This window comes from Bemisia tabaci, chromosome 4 (assembly GCF_918797505.1).
Source record: "Bemisia tabaci chromosome 4, PGI_BMITA_v3".
NCBI lineage: Eukaryota > Metazoa > Arthropoda > Insecta > Hemiptera > Aleyrodidae > Bemisia > Bemisia tabaci.
Window position 1 is genome coordinate 5,972 of NC_092796.1, and position 11,660 is coordinate 17,631.

At 38.1% G+C, this 11,660-nt stretch overlaps 1 protein-coding gene across 1 annotated transcript; it reads right to left on the reverse strand.

Moving 5' to 3' along the window:
• Positions 1 to 18: 18 nt before the first annotated feature.
• Positions 19 to 7,388, reverse strand: LOC140224401 (uncharacterized). The gene is made up of 4 exons (XM_072299102.1): positions 6,819 to 7,388; positions 5,168 to 5,527; positions 3,808 to 4,123; positions 19 to 2,786 (listed from the first exon to the last, which is right to left on the reverse strand). Exons 1-4 carry the CDS (start codon positions 6,820 to 6,822, stop codon positions 2,057 to 2,059), a joined length of 1,410 nt encoding a protein of 469 aa, XP_072155203.1. The 5' UTR covers positions 6,823 to 7,388; the 3' UTR covers positions 19 to 2,056.
• Positions 7,389 to 11,660: the final 4,272 nt, after the last annotated feature.

Sequence of the window (11,660 nt, forward strand, 5' to 3'; positions counted from 1 at the left end):
AAACTAAAACCTCTCAAGTCCTGTAGAACTCACTTCAAGAGGAGTTGCCTACTAACAAAGCCCTCCCTAATTATCAACTGTTCAATCATGAATTTTGTGAATACTAAGCTAAATGTTGACAACTTAAATACTAACCACCCATTTCTCACCAGAAATGCAGCTTCAACTGCCCACATGAAGGTTAGCCCATGTCCTCAGAGAAGGCCTACCTTTCACGTTAAACTGCCAGTAACTTTGAAGAGTATGATCAACCAAATAAACTTTAAAAATAAATTAACAAAGCTTCTAATTGATGGTGAATATTATGAAGTAGGCGAGTACAGGAATGAATGATTGAGTAGTAGAAGAAGTAAATGTTCAATCTTTGGCGAATTTGTTACTAGCCTCCATGTGCAACCAAAACAAATCAAAGTTATTATTATGATTATTATACTTTATTTCTAGTGAGCCCTAGTGTTAAAATGAAACAGTAACTGAATCGGCGTATGCGAAAACGTCCGATGTCCAATACAGTGTTTCAGAATTTGAGTCGATGTTTTTGTCGTAACTTAAAGATACAAGATGGCTTAAGACGTAAGGAATGTAGAACAATTCTATATAAATATAATCCCCCAGGTATAATTAAACGTTTACAAAAGAGATCGATCTTATTCATCAGTGTTGTGAGGCAAGAGAAATCACTGCAATAATTATGAAAATCTGTGTTGGACAACGGACGTTTTTACATGAGTCGATTCAATTAAAGGGTGACAGGAAAATCGACACTGTAGGAAACCTAATACATAATAATACAAAAATTTAAGAAGGAGTTGCGATTGATTCTATCTAATCTGAGGTGGTTCGGAGTGGGCAGAATGAACGAGACGTAAAAACCTAAGACAAGACACAGTAGGATGTTTTTTTAAAAATTTCACTTACTTAATCAGCTGAAAACAATGATGTTAAATAAGGGACTAATTAGAAATAAAACATATAAAAGAAAGTCTTGGGAACTGGAGGACTCATTTGTAATGTTAAAGTTTCTGTTAACATCGCATTAATGCAAAAACCTAGAGCAGAAATTGAGTCTTGTTAAGACATTTCGTTTTTAAACATCAAAGCACTGTCTGAATGAAATTGTTAAGGTGTTTCGTCAAGCTCAAAAGGAGTGGTCGAACTGGCATGCGATATATCGCATCTTTTAGGTCAAAACTCTCGGCAGATTTTGAATTTTCAGCAAAAAAAAGGACAATAGCCCCTGCGCATGAGCCGAAAGAATCATTCTAAACCCAAAAATCGGCAAAATTCAGAGAATTGAAAGCAGAATAGTGTTTGGAAAAAAACCTCGCATTCAATACAGAAATCGATAGCTGAATCGAATGCGAGGTTTTTTTCCAAACACTGTCCTGCTTTCATTTTTCTTAATTTTGCCGATTTTTGGGTTTAGAATGATTCTTTAGGCTCATGCGCACGGGCTATCGTCCTTTTTTTTGCTGAAAATTCAAAATCTGCCGAGATTTTGTACCTAAAAGATGCGATATATCGCATGCAAGTTTGACCACGTCACTTGAGCTTGATGTATCACCTTAAAGGAGGTCCAAAAACTACACGAATACATACACACGATGTATACACACATACAACTACACGATAATATGTAAATACTGGGACAGCCTTCATTCAGAGGCACGGCAAATATTAGAACAACACTAACATGGTAGCGGATTATGCTGAATGGAGAATTTGCACACAAAAATAGTACTGCTTCATCTGAGAGTACCCAATGAGCTGAGCTCACAGTATTTTTCAAAATTTTTTTCTGACATGGGAAATTGGAGAAAAATATATTTAAAAGTGAGAAAATGTGCCGCCTTGTGACGTAATCTGGCAGCATTTCCCATTTAGACACATGTATTTTCCCAGAATAGGTTATTTTGTCATATTTTCTCCAATAATTGTTAAATTTAGAAACCAAGGATATCCTCGTTCTCAGTTTTCCTAGCAGTATTATTTTAAAGATGAAATTCACAAAATTTAAAACACCTGCAAAGTCTCCATTTCTCACAATAATGTAAAATCAATTAAAACTTTGCACAAGGGAAAGGAAACCGTTGAGACCATCACTGCCATCATCTAGCAGAGGATTGGGAACAATGGTTTGAGCTAATTGTTGGAAATTGACATCATTAGCAATATCATCATCATCATCATCGTCATCATCAGATTGTTCAGAGCCGTTCGGTAAATCAATATCCTCATCCTCCCTGTCAACTAAAGATACCACTGCCCGATTACCTGTTAAATACAGAGCATTCGGGGTCATGTTATTTTCAGTTGATAGAGGGTGATGATTCCATTGTTGGAGAAACTGGTCCAAACTTCTCTGGATGCGAGGTTTGAAGATGTACGCTAGGGCTAGCATATGTACTTCATTACCAACATTTAAAATTCCTTGCAAACACAGGTTGGAAAAAAAATTCTTGAATCGAAGGGAGACTTTATTGACCTCACCCCAGAATCGCTCAATGCGTTGATTATGCACCGAACGCCCTGTGATGAAGCAATGGGAATCTACTCCTCTACTCTGTAACATGAAAGTAGCAACTTTCACGTTTTCTAAGCCTTTATCACTCCGCACAACTTTGGGAAAACCATAACCTTGGACAGCTTCCTTAAAGAACTGAAGGACCGTGGTAGACTTTTTATTTGTGGCACACTTGATATAGATTGCCTTCCGACTGTAGGCATCAACGCAGCCATGTATATAAAAGCTATACATGTTGAGTTTTTCATTTCCATCCATACTCCTGAAAAAGAAGAAGGAGAAAAAAAAATGTAAGAGGGCGGAACTAAAAGGATTTAAGATTCTCAAAGAAGTACTATCTACCAAGAAATTCTTATAAGAACCATTCAAGAACAAGAAACTGAAAAAGAATGTATCAAAATAGAGGATCAAGTACTGATTATATCATTCAGGTATTTGAATTTGTATAAAGTCCTCCAAATGAAAAAAAGAAACACTAAGAAGTGGCCTGAACTGTACGTAACAAGGTGGAGAAGCCAGCACCGGCACCAGCCAAACCAGCATCATTTCTCCACCTTGTCCTCCACATGTTAGATTCAATCTAGTCTTATTTTTCATTCAGGATATAAAAGTAGAGACTAAACTTGTCACCGTTTAAATCTATAGTCAAAAATCTTCAAAGCAGTCACCTTTTTGTATGACAGTGACATTCCAATGGAAAATCGTGAAGTACCTAATCAAGTTAAACATTGGAGACTTGAACCAGTCAGTAAGTAGTGGGAATTCAATGCACAACTACAAAACCTGTAAACCCATTTTTGGGGAGGAAAAAATTCTCATTTTTCAATAAATTCGAGCTCTTCATCTTAAAGCAATTGCAGACAATATTACCAACGACATTTTTGGAAAATTTTAGTGATTTTCCTTCTCTTCATAAGGTATATTCTGTGAAAACTCCAAGCCATGATGTTGCTTGGGAGCTTGGGTATCCTTTTAAAAAATAAAGGAGGTGCCCAGATTTTGCAACAATGCAACCGAGATACTCATTTTTAGCCTCACAGCAGCCAATCTAAAAGATGTGTTTTCTGAAAAATTGATTCTTCAAAGATTTTTATTTGAATTGACCATGGTTATTTTTACTATTATAGAGAATATTGCTGACAGAGTTACAATAAAAGACATACTCACTGTTGTCTGGATTGTCTGTGAAAAATGTCAGTTGAAAGGAGCTTAGGAAAAACTGCAGTGGAAACAAGGCTTTTCTCCTCAAATGTACCTACTTAAGAATTAAGAGTAAACCTTACCAAAGGTGATTTGGACCTGGAACGTAAAACTTTTTCCGTTTCGTTTTTAGTCTTTGACGGAAAACGGTTCCAACAGGATCCACAGCACGGAGGGTTTCTCGAATTTTTTGGCGAGGTGCAGTCTTTCCTATGGCTGTAAGATGGCCTTTGACGTATCTTGCCCCACATTTTCGATTCTCTTCCTTTAGATCCACGACAGTCTGGAGCAACTCCTCATCATCTATTTCTTCACTACGATAAGTTTGAGTACTGTAATTCCTGTAGAAAGTTTGGCGACTAATTCCCAACACCGCACAAGTTGCCGTGATAGACAAACCTACATAAAGGAGAGACAAACAGATAACTGATTTTTGTGTTATTGAGAAATTCTAGTATCCAGTATCATAACCGGGAGGAGAAATGAGAAAGATATTTCACGTAAAGAGTGTTCATGACATTGGTAAAAAGGCTTTCTTCGATTCTGAAAGAAGAGAAAGTGATTTTTTCCCTCCATCAAAACATGTGTAATCACATTGTCTTGTGTTGACGTCATTTCAGATGTCTAAAAGGGATGTCTATTTGACACGGGCTTCGTGTACTTTTCTGAGCTTTGTGGTCTACTTTTTTTAAAAATGTGTGCAAAAAAAAGTCCCTGTCGGAGGTGTATCTCACCTTTAACTCCAAAGATTGGAGGAGTCCATTTTTTACACAAAAAAGTGTTTTTTTTGGTTTTTTTTTTAAAATGAAGTTTTATTAAAATACTTCCAACGGCATTTTTAAGTATCAGAAGTTATAAAATGAATTTCCTATTTTTTAATACGGAAGGACACTGAGACAAAGGGAGAAAAAAATTAATTATACAGCTTTGTTTTTATGGTCTACCTACTTATATGTAAGCTCACAAAAAGCTGAATCCCATCGTAAAGGGGAGTTTGCAGTAGGTTCCCAAGTTTTAGACATGGCTCAGGCCCAGGTACCTCAAATGAATAAGGTGGCAAGATGACTTCTATCTAACTCTTCATGGTCAGTTCACTTCCTGTAGGCTTTTTCTACCTGTCCGATCCTCTCGCCAAAGAGGCCAAAATATGTTCATTCTCGGTTTGCTCCATGGAAAATAAAGGAGCATTTGAAAGATATACAATAGCCCAGTTAAAAAGTTTTTTGGTCGGTGATTCTTTTGGTTTGCTCAAATTTGCTCTAATACAGTAAGCAGCACAAGTTTTAGCTGCTTAAAGATATGCAAACACAAAGGCTGTGAAACAGAGACTGAATGTTATTGCAAGTCTTCTACGCTGAAAATCATTTTTCAATAAAGAGGATTATTCATATGTAAGGAAGCAATTTTGAACTTAGGAAACAATAATGAGATAACTTAACAAACCTGATTTAGCGCAGTTATCCATAAATTCTTGGTCAACTTCCAAGGATGGCCTCCCACCCGCTGACATGTTCTTTTTCACATAACATGAAGCAGTTGCTTCTTGTACCTCTTCAGGATGATGGTAGTTTATATGGTCATTTATGAAGTTATCAACAAATGATGCAAGTCTTGAGAGCTGATGTTTCATCTCATCTGGAGCATGTTGTATTAGGTGTTGAAGCTGATCAGCTATTGTATGAAACTTGCTCATGGAATGGCTCAACAAAATATTATCTCCATTACTAGCGTGGTTATGTCCCTTTCTTAATTCTTCCAGGGCACCTTCTACAAACTCTTCTATTTCTTGAAGAACTGATTCACCTTAAATAGAAAAATACAGCAAGGTATAGGTAACTATGTAATGAACACTTTTACTGACTAGGGAACTTCTTTTGGATTCTTTGGATCTTCGTTCACCGCTTCACCGCGTGAAAGCGGATATTTTTTTAAATGAAATGGTTTGATTTTTAGTTCCTTTAATGAGCCATTGAAAATGAGGGCGCTGAGGCCATGTTACCCGCATTCTGATAGATGATCAAAAGGTACATGCTGTAAGCAAAGTCTGTGTCTATGGAGGTGACTCTATTTGGGGCTTGAGGTGATTAGTTCCTCTGGCTTAGTCAAACTGGCATGAGTTTTATCGCCTCGATTAAGTAGAAAGTCTTGGCAGGTACTGCATCTGCATTTCTAAACGTGAAGAGAATATTTACTTAATTGATGCGATGTATTGCAAGACATTTCCAGCATAGCAGAAACTAGGATGAAACACTTCAATGCTACGACACACTACAGCCTTTTTTATCAAGTTCTCCTCATAACTCAGTACCAGTGATAGGACATTGGTCTTCCTTTAGGAATAGAGTCAATGCATTTGGTTTTTTAATTAACACACTTACGATTTACAATATAATGCACATAATGCTGTGTTCAGATGCTACGTCTCCAGGTGTTGGGGTGAAAGGTGAAAGACACCATTTTAGACTGTTTTCTTGACATGGTAAAACCATGCAGAATTATCCTCCTTTAGCCTCCTATAAGGCCTTGTCTCCACGGGACGTTTTCATGGGATTTGTCCCAGGTTCGAATCGCAGGAATGAAACTTCTGGTATTTTTCCCAGTTACCGTCTCCACGGGACGGGGCTCATACAGTCCTGCGACTAGTTTGGGCGGGAAGATAAATTAGTTAAAGTTGAGTATTTAGCCGGGATTTAAATAATAATTCCACTCAATTGACAATTTGACACATTATTTTAACTAAACAAACATGAACAATGTAAGTAGTAATGAATAAAATATCGCACAATTCGTTTTCACTTCTTCTTCTTCTCTCAGTCGGTCCTAGGGGTACAAGTACCATACTTGGTACTGGGAAAAATATTGATTAACTCAATATTTTTCCCAACTTGGTAAGTGGGATTTTTCCCTGGGACAAATCTCGTGAAACGGCTCGTGGAGACAAGGCCTAGGCCTTGTAGGCTTATTTTGGAAATGATTTTGAAAGGCGGAAAATCCACTTACAGTGTGTGGAAAACCTGATTAGTGGAGCGGCCTGACTCCTAAGGGAGTTTAACTTTCAATATGACGGTCAGAAAGAAAAGTAGAGGAGACTTACTCATTTCTCCGGTAGGTAAATCCAATTCGTAAATCAAGGAAGCTCCACGAAAACAATTGTGATTTGTTTTAGTATGCTCACAGACACTAAAATGTAAACCGAACACTGCTTAAATGTTTCTCGTAGAAAAACTAATTCGTAGGAGTTCTTCTCCATGCCTACTGTAATTTACAGACACGCATAACCTCCCTACGGCCACACATCCACGGTTGTTTTTGTTTATCAATACAACGGTTTTAAAATTCACAGCAGTCAACAAAGGAACGAGGAAGAATCCAAGAAGAATTTAATTTAATGGAGAAGTGGCAACACCGCCGAATCACCGATGAGCGCTAACCTCACTTGGACAAAAGAGGAGAAATTTCCTATATATTGCACGATTTTCACTGTAAATTTTGACAAGGTTTTCATATTTATCCACACATTAATTCTTATATAATTAGAGTTTTTTACTATATTACGACAGTTCCGTATATATATTTCAATATTTCCTATATATCTTGAATATTTCATATATTGCATCATTTCTTATATATTGCAAACATTTTTATCTTTAGTTACAAACGGCCCTTCATACCTGTTCGCGTCCTTGGTCAACTATTTTGAGCCCCTAACTACAGTTATCGAACTGAGCTTTTAACATTTTCATTGAAGTATAATCATCTTGAGAAACTTGATTACTCCGTCGTTTGTCACAGTGCATCATGGAGGTAAAATAGTGGGGAGAGAGTTTTTTAAAAAAGAAAACGAGGCCTTTTTCATGGCCAAATCAGACTAAGTATCGATACCGTCGATACTGGGGTCTTGGCATCGATACTGCATGGTATCGATATCGTGGAGTATCGATGCCGAGTATCGTTAAGTATCGATCGAAAGTATCGATACTTTGCAAGTATCGGATAAGTATCGACATCCCTAGTGCGAGTTGTGAGATAATCTGATAATCGCATCGCTCTCGAAACATGAGCATGAGCGTGAATTAAGAGTTAGAGGTTAGAATCCATTAAGTGAAATTGGTAGAAATGTATGTATTAAAAGGCATTGAATCACAGGATCAATTAGTTTCTCGTAGACTTTTCCCCTAATACTCGTGGATCGGGAGACTTGTAATTTAAGGAGTATGGGTGATGTGATTAGATTCGTGAAAAAGTGTAACCGCATTGCTTGCTTTTAACTAGCGCTTATGGTTTTGATGCAATGATTGTCATCAGTTAATTTCCTCTACTACACGACCGCACCCTTATGAAGGCAGATGATGAATAAAAGTGGTTACTTCAGTTGTTAAGTACTCTTTCTCTAAATTTTATGTTTTGGCATCTCCGCTCCGAAATCACAAGGCTGCCGTGTTCCCTAGCTATGCAGATCGCTTGCTAAGTCTGCCCCCTGTGGAAAGTCTAATCATACCTAAGTTCTCTCCGGTTGGAATTTCTCTACTTCAATGTACGCAAAATAATATTTTGCAGCTGAAGAACACAGCATCTCTCTTGCGGCTATGAAACAATCCAGTTTTCTCTCTGAGCTAATAGATTTCATGATGTGCTTGACTTGACTGTAGCTTGATCAGTTACCTAGTTCATCCAGGATGTCACCATGCTCTTCCACAACTCTTGTTGTTTAAACAATTATTGGGCTCCATTAATTAATGTTCGACAATGTTGTGGAAAAGCACGTCGATAGTCCGTCCAAGCATCGAAGGAGAAGTACATTTGTATGAAGGTTTGTCAAGTCTGGCTTAAAGTAAGTCATGTACCAGCCTTCCACCTATCAGCACATCTTAGAGCGCCAGTTTTCTGACAAATAGACCAATTCTGCATTGTCAGACAATGATCTACCTTTTTTAGAATCCTTTCAGATGTTCCAGTAAACTGTAAACATCAAGTAAACATAACCTCACTTTCTTCTTTTACTTTTACACAGAGATAGAAGAGATAGCAGCATAGAGTAAGAGTAGTTAGAGGTAAACTCTCCCGTATAGAACCCCTAAGAACTATACCATCATTGCAGCCTGATTAGAGGTTTTTTTGAAAGTTGATTTCTTACATACGGAAAAAAATCAGCGATTCTCGTAAAATTTGGGGGAAAAAAATAGGAATAGTTGGTTAATAAATTAGGTATCGCTCGGCATATATAAGAGCTCCGCCGAGTGACGGAAAATTTCAAGGGGGATATTGTGGCAATTTCACGTAAAACTTATGAAACTTATGCGAATGAATGAGGCTGCTTATGAACCAACAAAAAACAAATGAAAATTCAATTTTGAATTTTTTATGAGATAAACTTCGTTGGAAAAAAAAACATTGTTAGTTGAACTTGCAAATCGTCGGCGTGATTTGTTACAGGCTGCGGAACCAACCCGTAAAAAGTACCTAAGTTTAAATGCATGGGAATATCCACCGAAAAAATTAAATTGCTCATTTAACAGTTTTGTACTTACAAACTGTCCCGACTTGTTCCAAATGAGGAGCTTGGAGGACAAGGCGCATAAATGCAGTTTTTGAAAAAATTAAGATATTAATGATATTAAGTAAAACTAGTCTTAAGGTGATTCGTCAAGCTCAAGTGACGTGGTCGAACTGGCATGCGATATATCGCACCTTTTAGGTAAAAAATCTCGGCAGATTTTGAATTTTCAGCAAAAAAAAGGACGATAGCCCCTGCGCATGAGCCTGAAGAATCATTCTAAACCCAAAAATCGGCAAAATTCAGAGAAATGAAAACAGGATAGTGTTTGGAAAAAAACCTCGCATTCGATACCGAAATCGATAGCTGAATCGAATGCGAGGTTTTTTTCCAAACACTATCCTGTTTTCATTTCTCTGAATTTTGCCGATTTTTGGGTTTAGAATGATTCTTCAGGCTCATGCGCAGGGGCTATCGTCCTTTTTTTTGCTGAAAATTCAAAATCTGCCGAGATTTTTTACCTAAAAGGTGCGATATATCGCATGCCAGTTCGACCACGTCACTTGAGCTTGACGAATCACCTAATGCATATTCTGTGGAAAATTCGTTCCAAATTTCCAATTTTAAAGCATCAAAGAGTCAGTTTGAGCTTACTCTCCGCCATGGATCCATGTAATTTCGAAACTTTAAACACGCATTTCTCGGAATAGCAAAAACTGCACTTATGTGCCCCTCAAATGTCCTTTTCAATAAGGGAAAGCTAATTGAGCTACCACAAAATTGTTGAATCAGCAATTTCATTTTCTTCCGTGCATTGCAAATTTGATACTTCATGTGAATTTTTAAGACGAACGCCGCTCGTTCGCCTCAAAAAAAGTGAGTGTGGGTGGGTGCTTAGGGAGCTATAAAATACCTAATTTTGAAATTCAGATTTTTTTCACTCTTTCTCATCTTCATAACCCACCTGTAACATACGTCTGCACTACTCAAAAAAGAAGAAGAAAAAAAACGTACCGTTTTGTATGATCCCCTTCCTCGAATTAGTATTCTGTACCTAAGTAATGAATTTTGAATGAAATTTCGTAATAGTCGGCCTCCTAAGCTGCCGTGCTAAGGAAAAACGCCGTATGAACATTCAAGGGTTGCCAAATTTCCTTCGATACAATGTTAATTTTGGAGGAAATTCATGAATATTTTCCCTTGAAATTTTCAGGACTTGTCGGTGGAATTACGAGCAAAATTATCTGAAAAAGTGGAGGGAAAATATTCATGAGTTTACCAGGAAATTCGTGTTTTTCAAAGGAAATGTGGCAACGCTTATAGCTTCATACGGCGTTTTTCCTTAGCACGGCAGTATGGTGTAATGGTTGTAGCGCCAGCTCGATGATCGGGAGGTCCCGGGTACGATTCCCGGCCAGACGACCCGAGTTTGATAGTCCTCAAACAATGGTTGCCTGTTACTGGATGAGGGGTTGGAGGGGGACGGGAATAAAGGGCAAGGATTGGCCCTTGTGCACTATTTGAAGTGGTAAAAAAAAAAAAAAAAAAAAAAAAAAAAAAATAGTGTATCTTTCCTTCGGAAAATACACTAAAAACTCATGAAATTTAACATCTCTGCGACCAACGCCCAAAACCGCAGGGGACGTAACGTCACCGTTTTTTACCGGCTGATGATGAGAGCAGAGACCAGGGGAATATATTTTGCTGTCGACGGACTGATCGACCAACAGCCACAATCTCGGCATTTCCATCCGATCATCCATGTTCCGTAGTATCATTGAACATCTATTAAGAGAGTCCAAATGTCGCTTAAGAGATACTTCATTTCATTGATATCCTTCATAAATGGGCTGGGCCGTTATCGGTCCGAGAAAATCAAACTAAGATCAACAAAGCAACACACACAAGAAAAGCAACACAGTTCAGGATCGTTTCGGCAGAGTTATGTGGACTAAAGGGGTTAGTCGAGAAAGCTATTTGTTTTGAACAATGTATCGCCTTCAATTTTCATTGCGATCAATCCACCGTACAACTGGCTTGTTGAGAAGAACGGGCATTTGCTGATAGGTATCGCGCCTTCATTTCGTTTAACAGGCAACACATCATACACTACAGACTGGCAACATTGTATGAGTTTCAGCGCTCTCTGTCGGCATCTGGCCGCAACCCCTCTTGGGTCACATTGCCACAATCGATTCGATATATCGCAGGGGAGTCTTGTGGAGGTAATGCCGTTGGAGGTAATGCAGTATTCCCAAAACTAATTCCGCGCGCCACTTTTCGATATATCGATTTTTCTGCGCGCGGAGAATAGTATTATTGGCTAGATTGGATGTTAGCGATCTGGACCTGCGAATAAAGTTAGGGCCCAGAAATGTAGAGTACCTATATTGAGAGAGTATGGCCACTGGGTCCCATGGAGAGGCTTAGGACCCAAAAATG

Bases quoted from the DNA above. Each gene is read 5' to 3' on its own strand.
- LOC140224401 (XM_072299102.1), bottom strand. The intron at 4,124-5,167 runs GTTTGTTAAGTT...TCCTTTATGTAG, and splicing joins GGATAACTGCGCTAAATCAG to GTTTGTCTATCACGGCAACT. The intron at 2,787-3,807 runs GTAAGGTTTACT...CTTCTTTTTCAG, and splicing joins CCAGGTCCAAATCACCTTTG to GAGTATGGATGGAAATGAAA.